The 12,049-nt window shown below is 42.3% G+C and overlaps 1 protein-coding gene across 1 annotated transcript in view; it reads left to right on the top strand.

Moving 5' to 3' along the window:
- Positions 1–12,049, top strand: part of LOC126478862 (spermatogenesis-associated protein 7 homolog) — a 100,980-nt gene that overhangs the window by 6,651 nt on the left and 82,280 nt on the right. The window contains exon 2 of the mRNA XM_050103734.1: positions 3,714–3,763. Within this exon, the coding sequence (XP_049959691.1) occupies positions 3,733–3,763 (31 nt within the window). The 5' untranslated portion in view covers positions 3,714–3,732. The remainder of the gene's footprint in view (positions 1–3,713; positions 3,764–12,049) is intronic.

Raw genomic sequence — 12,049 nt, 5'->3', positions numbered from 1 at the left:
TTGGATTAAGTAGGCCTTGGTGAAGCAAGTGGGGGAGAAGCTTTTGATGTTCTGGAGGAATGTGGATAGGATGTCCTCATCCTCAATCTGGACCGCAAAGATGTCATCAGTGAATCTGAACCAGGTGATGGCTGTAGGATTCTGGATGTTTAGGAAGGATTTCTCTAGATGGCCCATGAATAAGTTGGCATAGGATGGTGCCATGCGGGTGCATACAGTCATACCCTAGATTTATTGTAGGTAATGCCTTCAAAGGAGAAGTAATTATGGGTGAGGATATAGTTGGTCATGGCAATAAGGTAGGGGGTTGTTTGTTTGGAATCCATCGGGCATTGCAAAAGTAGTGTTCAACAGTGACAAGGCCATGGGCATTAGGGATTTTAGTGTAAAGGGAGGTGGTATCAATTATGATGAGCACCATGTGGTAAAGGGGCAGGAACTGTGGAGAGTCGTTGGAGGAAATGGGTGGTATCTTTTATAAAGGAGGGTAGATTCTGGGAAATAGGCTGAAGGTGTTGGTCTATGAGAGCAGAGGTTCTGTTTGGGGGGCACAGTAACTGACGACAATGGGATGTTCTGGGTGGTTGGGTTTATTTACTTCAGGAAACACGTAGAAAGTAGGAGTGCGGGGAGTGGTGGGGATTAGCAGAGAGATGGACTCTGGGGAGAGGTTCTGGGTGTGAGTTGCATTTGTTTGTGTGTGTGTGTGTGTGTGTGTGTGTGTGTGTGTGTGTGTGTGTGTGTGTGTGTGTTGTGTGTGTCGTCTGTTTTCAACAAAGGCCTTGATGGCTGAAAGCTTATATTGTGACAGTCTTTTAGTTGTGCCTATCTGTGATTCAGTATCTCCACTATATGTTGAGCAGCAACTTTCCTTTCATAATATTGTTGCAAACAGAAATTTAGATCTTGATATCCTCGATGTAACATATTAACTTAAATCACTTAAAAAAGGCAGGTCTTTTGGTCCAGATTTTATTCCAGTGTGGTTCATTTTAGAATATGTTGATATAATAGCCCCACACTTAGCAATCAAATATAACTGCTTGCTCGATGAAATATGTGTACCTAAAGACTGGAAAGCTGCACAGGTCATACCAATGCCCAAGAAATGAAATAGGACAGTCTGCTGAATTATAAGTCCATATCACAGATTACAATTTGTGGTAGGATTTTTGAATATCTATTGTGTTCACACATTATAAAGTGCTTCGGACAAAACTATCTGTTGACACGCTGTCACTACGGATTAAGTAAATATCACTCTTGTGAAATGCAACTAGCTCGTGATTTACATGAAGTAATGAATGCTGTCAACAGGATCTCAATTTGATTCAATGTTTTTAGATTCTCAAGCAACTTGTGTGCCTGTGGAGTATCTTCTCAGTTGTGTGAGTGGATTTGTGAATTCCTGTCACAGTTTGTAGGAATTGATAGAATGTCATCAAGTGAAACAGAAATGGTATCTGGAGTTGTCCAAGGAAGTGTTATAGACATTCTGCTGCTCTTAACATATATAAACAATTTAGGAGTACCTAGGAATTACAGTTATGAACGACTTCTGTTGGACTGATCATGTAGAAAATGTGAAGGCAAACTAAAAACTGCATTTTATTGGCAGAACACTCACAGGATGCAATAGATCTACTAAAGAGACTGCCCACAACACGCTTATCCATCCTCTTCTGAAGTGCCCCTGCATAGTATGGGATCCTTACCAGATAGGACTGATGGAGGACAGAGAGCAGCACATTTTGTATTGTCAAAAATAGGGGAGAGAGTGTCACTGACGTATGCAGGATTTGGGGTGGGTTACATTAAAACAAAGGCATTTCTTGTTGTTGTGGGATCTTCTCATGAAATTTCAATCACCATCTTTCTTCTCCAACTGCAAAAATATTTTTTTGTCACAAACCAGCACAGGGCGAAATAAACATCATAATAAAATGAGAGAAATCTGAGTTCGCATGGAAAGATTAAAATATTCATTTTTCCTGCACAGAGCTTGGGTGTGAAACTTATAGAAATACAAGGCTCATCCAGAAAGTAAATTTCCCTAATTTTTTTTTTAAGAAGAACAAAGACAACAAAGTTGCATGAAAACTTTGTTGGTAACAGTTACAGCAGTGTTTGAGCTATTTTTCGACATCGTCACCAAAAGAACAGAAACACTTGTCATATTCTGGGATCAACTGTCGTATTCCTGTGTCGTAGAAGTCCACCATCTGTGAATGGAACCAGCATGTGACAGTCATCTTAAGCTCTTCATTGTTGTCAAAACACTGGCCAGAGGACAGGAATTTCTTGGGGCGCAATAAAAGATAGAAATCACAGGGAGCCAGATCAGGACTGTATGCTGCATGATCAAACAGCTCCCAGACGAACTTCTGAAAAACAGTTGCTGTGTGCCAAGCTGTATGGGGTCGAGCATTGTCATGGAGCAGCACAACACTTGCAGTAAGCGTTCCATACCTCTTGCTCTGAATGGCATGTCACAGTTTCTGCATTGTTTCACCGTAACGGTCAGTGTTCACTGTTTCACATCTGGACAGGAAGTCAATGAGCAGAATGCCTGTGCTGTCCCACAACACCGTGCACATGTCTTTCTGGAGCGACACAGTCTGTTTGAATTTCATCTTGACTGGAGACCCACTGTGATGCCAATCCATTGACTGCTGGTTGGTTTCCGGTGTCAAGTGAGAAATTCATGTCTCATTGCCTGTGATGGTCGTGTCCAGAAACTTGTCGCCGTCGTCATGATACCACTGCAGAAACATCAGTGATGCTTCAAAGCATTTAATTTTGTGCTCAGGTGCCAGGTTTTGTGGCACCCAGCTGGCACACAATTTACTAAACAGCAGGTGCTTAGAAAAATTTCATGCAACAAGGATTGCGATATTTGCGGAAAATGGCCGCTGAGCTCTGTAATCATGGAGCAATGGTTCTCCAGGATGCACTGCTGGGTCAGTTCAACTAGATGGTCATTGATGAGGGATGGACACCCACTGCACTCATCATCATGGACACTTTGACGACCTTCAGAAAAACGTCTAAACAAGCTACGCACCATCTGTTTGCTCATGATGTTCTGCCTGAAGACTGGATAGGGCTGAAGATGAATTTCGGTGGGTGCTATGTTTTGTGCATTAAGGAGCCGTATCACTGACCAAACCTCACAGGCGGCGAGAGAATGAAGAAGAGACGCCATTTCAGCGTTACTCGCACCAGTTGGGGTCTGTCCGGCCAACATTTGATTGTCATATCATAGATCTGCTGCACAGGTGCAATTTTCTTGCCTAAACACAACTTTACTTTAAAGGAAAAAAAAATCAGGAAACTTACTTTGTGGATGTGCCTCGTAGTCTGAAGGTGGTTTGATGTACCCTCTGCGAGACACTTAGGTGTGAATTTCAGAAGTCAAGTAGATGTAGATGGCAATCTGTGCATATTTGGAATCCTGCCTACTGCTTATTTTCCCCTTTACACCTGAAAAAAAGTTTCCGTTCTGTCATCTCTTTTCCTCATCATACACACCTATTACGTTTTAGTGCCGGGTGATGCAATACAAGAAATCTTGTTATTGGTTTCCCTTGTCTATTTTTATTTTCTCTATTTGTACCCACTCAGTAAGCCATATTTAAAATTAACAATATTTAACAATTATATGTTGATAGAATGACCAAATTAATTTTAATTGTGTGCTCTCCATTTTTCAGATTTTGTATACGTTGAATCATGAAGTGCTTTACAAGAGTAAAGAGTAATGGTGAGTCAACAGCTGTCTGGGTATAAGGGAATCACGTGCTGTATAAATGCCACATGACCATTTGTGGCAATAATTATTACCATGAAGTAGTTATTACATTTATGAAGAGTAACTGACATAGCTTAACTCAATATTGATCAGCTGTGGAGTAAAAAAAGTAATATTTTAAAGCAGGGTGTGCATAAGAACTGTTGTATAAAGAATGCGACTGAAATATCTCTCACTTTAGGCTCAGTGAGAATAAAGGAACCAAGGAGAAAAACAACTTCTCATGTGTAAAAGTCATGTATGAAACACATTTTAAAATGGTCTTTTACAAAGGAAAATCCTGGAGGATAGCCCCAGTTTGTCTCGTACCATTGCACAAATGAATGAAATGCGTATTAGTGTCAGTGGCATTTGTGAAACAATTGAAATTTTTAAAATTGAACTAAGCTCCAGGACCTAATCAAATCCCTGTCTGATTCTACACTGAATTTGTTGCTCAGTTGACTCATCTTTTAACCGTATTATACCATAGATCAGTATCCAAGAGAGTGGGGTCCCGCAGGGCTCTGTATTGAGTGTATCTCTATTTTTAGTGGTCGTTAATGGTCTAGCAGCAGCTGTAGGGCCATCCATCTCACCTTCTCAGTATGCAGACAACTTCTGCATTTCATACTGCTCCACTAGTACTGGTGTTGCTGAGCGGCATTTACAGGGAGCCATCCACAAGGCACAGTCATGGGCTCTAGCTCTCTGTATGCAGACAACTTCTGCAATTTGTACTGCTCTTCCAGTACCAGTATTGCCGAGCGGTGCTTACAGAGAGCCATCCACAAGGTGCAGTCATGGGCTTTAACCCATGGCTTCCAGTTTTCAGCTGCATAGTCGTGTGTCATGCACTTCTGTCGGCATCGTACCGTTCATCCGGAACCAGAACTTTACCTCAATGACAATCCACTCACTGTAATGGAGGCATATTGATTCTTAGGACTGGTTTTCGACGACCGTTTAACATGGCTTCCTCATCTTTGTCAGCTGAAGTGGAAGTGCTGGCAGCAACTCAATGCCCTCTGCTGCCTGAGCAACACCAACTGGGATGCAGATCGCTCTACACTGCTGAAGCTCTACAGAGTCCTTGTTCAATCCCGCCTTGACTATGGGAGTCTGGTTTATGGTTCGGCGGCACCCTCAGCATTGCGTTTACTCAACCCAGTGCACCATTGTGGTGTTCAACTGGCAACAGGAACTTTTAGGACAAGTCTGGTGACCAGCGTCCTGGTGGAGGCCAGAGTCCGTCCATTGAAGGTCAGGCGCGCACAACTGTTCGCCGGTTATGTTGCACACATTTGTAGTTCTCCTGAGCATCTGAATTACTGGCTCCTTTTCCCATCCATGGTGGTTCAGCTCCCACATTGGAGGCCCCAGTCAGGGCTTAAAATTGCAGTTTGCGTGCGATCTCTTCTGTCTGAAGTGGAGTCTTTGCCTTTACCACCTATACTTGAGGTCCATTCACGTACACCTCCATGGTGTACACATAGGCCAAAGCTTTGCCTGGAACTTTCACATGGTCCTAAGCACTCAATTAACCCTGCAGCTCTCCGCTGTCACTTCCTCTCGATCCTTGACATGTATGGGAACCATGAAGTGGTTTACACTGAAGGCTTGATGGCTTCGCGTATGTTCATGGAGGACATATTGAACAGCACTCCTTGCCAGATGGCTGCAGTGTTTTCACTGCAGAGTTGGCGGCCATTTCTCATGCTCTTGAGCGCATCCGCTTATGCCCTGACAAGTTATTTCTTCTCTGTACTGACTCCTTGAGCAGCCTACAAACTATCAACCAGTGCTACCCCCGCCATCCTTTGGTAGCAATCATTCAGGAGTCCATCTATGCCCTGGAATGGTCCAGTCATTCCATGTTGTTTGTGTTGACCCCAGGCCACGTCGGAATCCCAGGAAATGAACTTGCCGACAGGCTGGCCAAACAGGCTACACGGAAACCGCTTCTGGAGATCGGCATCCTTGCAACTGACTTGCGATCATTATTATGCTGCAAGGTTTTTCATCTTTGGGAGACGGAATGCCATAATCTCAGTATGCACAACAAACTGTGTGCCCTTAAGGAGACTACGAATGTGTGGAAGACCTCCATGCAGGCCTCTGGCAGGGAATCTGTGGTTCTCTGCCGGCTCCACATTGGCCATATGTGGCTAACTCATGGCTACCTCCTCCATCACAAGGACCCACCTCAGTGTCACTATGGCTCACATATGACTGTCGTCCACGTCTTGCTGGACTGGCCACCTTTAGCCACTCTGTGGCGGACTTTTAACCTTCCCAGCACACTACCTTTGGTGTCAGGCAACAGTGCCTCGACAGCAGATTTAGTTTTAGGTTTTATTCGTGAGGGGGGGGGATTTTATCATACTATCTAAGGGTGGGCACTTAGCCTTCTCTCTGAAGTCGCCACCCTCCCTCCATTTTAACTCTGTCACACTTTCTTTGCATTTCTTTGTCTTTGTGGTCGTCTTTTCCCTACATGTGCTCACCTCGCCTTGTCTTTGGGGTGGATATTTTAATGTGTTGCAGAGTGCCTGGCTCATTCTCTTTTATTATTGTGATTAGCCAGCCCACTCTGTACTTTTCCTTGTGGTATATGTTTTCCCCGTTTTTTGTTTGTTCCATTTGTTTTCTTTTTAGGTCCAGTGTTGGGTGTTTTTGTACTTTGAGCCTTGCTTGCATCAGGAAAAAGGGACTGATGACCCTGTAGTTTGGTCCCATTATACCCCAAACCAGACAACCATCCAATCTTGTGTCACACCGTACCATTGCCCTAGCATCCGTTTGCATCCTGTCAGCATGACTAACTGCTCAAAACTGGTCAATCTCCTGTGGAAGGTAATCCTGCAACAATCATTGAGTTGCAAGTCTTCCAAGATGTCAGCCCTAATCTCTTGTTCATTGAATTCCAAATACATACTCTGTACCAAATCCAGTACCCTCATCATATAATCTTCTAACAATTCATTGTCATACTAGATGCCAATATACTTTCTCTCATTTAACTGATGGTGTGTCCGTGCCGCTAGGAAGTTTTTACTGACTGAACACCTTAAATAAAAAAATGAAAATCAATTATGCTTAGCTTGCCTTATAAACATCCCTAGCCTACCAGAAACCATAGGGCTCAACAGCAGGCAATAATGTTATCACTTAAATTCAGTGCTACAACCCGATCTTGTAGTTCCAAAAAGAAATTGCAGTGCTCGCCCAACCTCTTCCACAGATGTAACTGATAACACTTCCCCTTACTGCAGCAGTGTACTCACGGGATTTGGTATTTTAGCAAACGTCTTAGGGAACCCTTCCCTTAAGCCTCACCTGACAGGTTCACCAGTTCTTGGCTGCGAGGGCAAGGGTACCTCATCAGTATCATCTCACGAATAACATTACTCGTCTCCTGCACCAGCCCAAATAACTCATTGAATTGTTCGTACAACTCCTTAAACCGGATTCCACCACATTAGCACCCAGTTCAGGTACCCTACTCATCAGCTCACTTGCTTGTCCCTGAAATGGCCTTGGACACATCAAAATGCAAATCCTGAACCACACTGTGCTACCAAAGTGTAGCAGGAACTCAGATTGGGAGAGAGATGGTGCTGTGTTGAGAAACATGTGCACAATTTAAAATCATTCTCAATTATGAACAAACAATTATCCCACAGAATATGAAAACTCTCTCCTAACAAAATAAAAAATTAGTGCAGTTTGTAAAAACTGTAATATGAAAATAGTAAAATAGTGCTTCAAATTTACAGTTTTCATAACCCAAGTCTGACAGATTCAGGTTGGTCAAGCTCCAGCTACAGCACACTCAAATTAACACCTCTAAATGATTAAACAAACTATCCACCCACATTTTTCAGCCTACATATGTTACAGTTCCAGAACACAAGTGCTGGTCAACCTCTAGCTTCAATTAATACAGTAAAACTTCATTAACACGAATCCGAAGGGACCGTAAAATTAGGAGTTTGTTTAAAAAAAAATTCATGTTAAGTGAAAAACACAGATTTTAATAAGTATACATGTACAGCAGTACACTAATGTGTAATACACTACACTATCAATCACATTATTGTTGACTTATAACACTATGAAGTGATTGTAAAATTACAAGTACTCACAAATTATGTACATTACTTTCTTGGAAAAAATTCGGTCATGGTTTGTTGACATTCATGGGAACGATAATATTTTGTAATTTCACAACCAATTGTAATGATAGTGTCCGTAAACCCAGCAGTGACATCGGATGTTGAAGCGAACTGTTCTAAACAGTCCAAGGCTTTAAACATCTCTTGACGGGTAGGTGGAATGGTATCTGTATTCTCTTCCTCTTCACTTTCTTCTGATGGTCCTTCTTGCACCTCGTTCACAGCTATTGGTGCATCCGATTCCACAGAAGCACATACAGCAACATCGTTGTCTACACTAATGAATTCTTTGAAACTAATCCCAGGGTTCGCAACATCCTGCAGAACTGTCCATTCATCAGGTGAAGTGGCTTCTTCTAACTCGTGGACATCTTCAGTGTTGCTATGTCTCCAAGCTCTGTTAAAGCACTTCCCTATATGATGTGGCAATACTGAGCTCCAGGCTACTGTGATGGCTTTTATTGTGTCAAGCAGATTCCAATTTGGGGTTGCACTATGGTTTTCAGCAGCACGAATTGTAGCTCTTACAAGTCGCTTACGATAAGCTCTCTTTATGAGAGAGATTATGCCTTGTTCCAAGGCTGAAGGCAGCAAGTGGCATTGGGTGGGAAAAACTGAACCTTTATGTTGGATACGTTCAGATCATGAACGTTATGGGCAGTACATCTGTCCAATGTAGGAAGAACATGTCTATTTTGAGCAACCATTCGACTGCTGAAATGAAGAAGCCACTTGCAAAATGGTGTGCCATCGATCCAAGCTTTCTTGTGGTGAGAGTAGATGCAAGGTAAAGTGTCCATATTTATGTTTTTAAAGCAACGTGGTTTCTCGGATTTACCGATAACCCAGGGACGAAACTTCTCACTGCCGTCAGCATTACAGCACAGTACAACGGTCACACGTTGTTTGCTTCGTGCTACACCGTGACACTTAACACCATTTATCCCCAGGGTGTGATTTGGAAAAAGATTGTAGAAAAATCCAGTTTCATCCATGTTAAACACATCACACGAGGCAACCAGCTGTTCGCACTTTCTTCATCAACTTTATTTGCTTCTCCACAAATTTGTACAGATGAAATTGAGTGTCTCTTTTGGAACCGATTCAACCAACAAGCAGAACAACAGAAGTCTTCGGTGCCTGCATCTTTAGCAATATCATTTGCTTTTGACTGAATCACAGGGCCAGTTAAAGGTATGTTAGATGCACGCATATGATTGAACCATTCTAGCAGTAACGTCTTGATGTCTTCATACTTGGCGGTACAAAGTCGTTTAGATTTGCTTCCAGAACCTGATGCTGCAGCATTAATAATCTTTTCTCGATTCTTCATAATTGTAGGTAAAGTAGATTTAGGTATTCCAAAGTGCTCTGCAATTGCTGTTTTCTTGGTACCATGGTCCATTTCATCTAGAATCTTAAGCTTTGACTGTACATTTAGAGCTGTCTGTTTCCTCTTTGCTATTTTCGCGTGCTATGGTACCGGTTGTAACTGTAGTTTTCATTCAGTATTCCAACTCGATACAGCTAACAGAACACCTGTCAAATCTGGCACTGAGTACATTCCTAAAAGCTGCTGCACACATTATTGAATGTCTTACAATGTACAGCATACGCTGATTGTTGAGGTGATAATCGCGGCTACCAACCTACAATACATTAAAAACGAGTCAACAATAAGTATAATTAGCTTTGTAGCTACATTTCCTATATTCATTTCGGAAAAAAAAAAAAAAAATTTATGCTTTAGAATATTCTAAGGTCGGAAGTTTGTGTTACAGTGAAATTTAATTGCGCTAGGAACTGAAATTCGTGTTAACCGATAAAACATACCATAAGAACTAATGTATTCCTGGTGGGACCAATATTTTTTTCGCGTTAACTGCAGGTTCATCTTATGCGAGGTTGTGCTAATGAGGTTATACTGTATTTCGGGAAGCTCCAAGGTTCCTACCAAAAGTAAACCTGTGTTTAAAGCAGCTAACGGAGAATACCACAATTTTAAGATACACTGCCAAGCACGTCCACATGATGCGTTTGTAAAGAATTCTCAGTACAAAATACCAATGACGCACAATGGATTACACAAATGATATTTACTGCCGAAGGGAAGAGCAACAGGTTGGGCGATACTTATATGATATTATGCTCAGCTATTCAAAAAGACCATAAACAACCCCTGAATCTACTCCACTTTAATTAAGATGCAATTGCTCCCATGAACACAGAATCAACCCCCACCAGTGGATAGCAGTTTTTACACAAAGCCTAAATTGTAGTTTACCCACAACAACAAGATCACTTACTTGCAAACTGCTCTTCGGCTGTAAAAGTCTCTGCTACAAACACGCCTCACCAGTAAACAGTGCAACAAATTTCACAACAGGTCAAGCGAGCAATAGTTAGCGACAGGTTGACAGAGCACGGAAATATACCAATGTCCGCACAACACCATTTGAGATTGACCTACTCTGACCACAGAATGAACCATAAGGGCTTAAGATCACAGGATACATGGATGAGATCATGTTATTTGGGATCCTCTTTTGTGCCTATTCACTCGGATTAGTACCGACCCAAAAATGTTTGATGGCTGGCAGCCCAGCTGGTGAAATGCTAAGAGCACTGTCTCACCACTCACCAGCCTGGCCCATGCAAGCCGTGTCCTTGCAGGCAGAGTTGATGTTTCACTCGCTGCTCACTGAGAGGCACAACCGACTCCCAACACCTGTTAATGCTGACTGACTCCAAGCTGTGCTACAGCACCCCCAGTCATTACGGCAGCCCAGGTGTTTTTTTGTAACTGTGTGCTCTTCCCATGCTGTGGCTGGCAGCAGGATTTTCAAATTCTGGCATGTGTGGTATGGCTAGTACTGTCACAAGTATTACACGCAAAATAATTCAACATCTTGCCAACCTTATGGAAGGTACTTCTGAGGGAAAAAATGCTGAACTAAGGTTCTTGATTAGTAGGGAAAGGAAAAGATCGTTATATTTTATGGCTGATTTTAGTGTTATTTTTTGCCAAAATTGTCTTTTCTCCCGGATGTGATAATTTCTGTTGACTTGTTTGTGAAGTTCCATATGTTTTTCATTTTTGTCGTATTTCCTTGTTTTGTAGCGTTATTTTGGACATAAAAAATATGCCTACCATTGCGTTATATTGATTGACAGTAATATCTCGTTTATGTGCATTACTGAAAAAATTATGTCAAACATATCAAAGCTAATCTGTTAAAAATAATAATAATAATAATAATAAAAAAAGGACCTTGCTGCCAGAAGTTTTTCAAAATATAACATTGACAAAACTTTTTGATTATCCACTGATCTGTTAGCACTTCACTCTAGTGTGAAAAATAAACCAACTGGAGCCTACAGTATGTTCCATTTGTCTTTACCATCCCAAATAACTTTTTGTGTAGAAGATAAATAAAAAACTGGGTCAAGCAAATGATGTACACTGATCAGCCAGAACATTATGACCACCATGGCTACTTAATAGCCAGTATGTCCACCTCCGGCACAGATAAGAGCAGTGACGCATCGTGGTATGGATGCAGTGAGCCATTGGTAGATTGTTGGAGGGATTTGGCACCATATCTGTGCACACACAAGTCACCTAATTCCCATAGATTTCGGAGAGAGGGGCGATGACCTCTGACACCATGTGCGGGGACTAGTTGGTGGCAGGACAAGGCTGCTGGTGAGGGAGGGTGGCGTAATGGGGAATGGAAAAGGAGAGGAGCAGGGAAGGGAAAAAACCACTGGATGTGTTGGCATAGAGTGTCACACAATGAGGCTAAGGGGACATGAATTGGGAGGAGGTGATAGGACATTGGTGGTGAAACCTGCTGTATGGAGGGTGTGGGAAAAGTGTGTTGCCCTAGGTTGAGTCTGGATTGATTCTGGGAGTGGAGAATGTGTTCTAAGGATAACTCCCATCTGGGCAACAGAAAAGCTGGTAGTGTAGGGGAGGATCCAGATAGCATGGGTTGTGAAGCTGCCATTGAAATCGAGCATGTTGTGTTCAGCTGGATGTTGTGCCACAGGGTGGTTAACTTTGCTCTTGGCCATAGTT

This window comes from Schistocerca serialis, chromosome 1, assembly GCF_023864345.2.
Source record: "Schistocerca serialis cubense isolate TAMUIC-IGC-003099 chromosome 1, iqSchSeri2.2, whole genome shotgun sequence".
Classification (NCBI taxonomy): domain Eukaryota; kingdom Metazoa; phylum Arthropoda; class Insecta; order Orthoptera; family Acrididae; genus Schistocerca; species Schistocerca serialis.
This window is presented reverse-complemented; position numbering and strand designations above follow the sequence as displayed.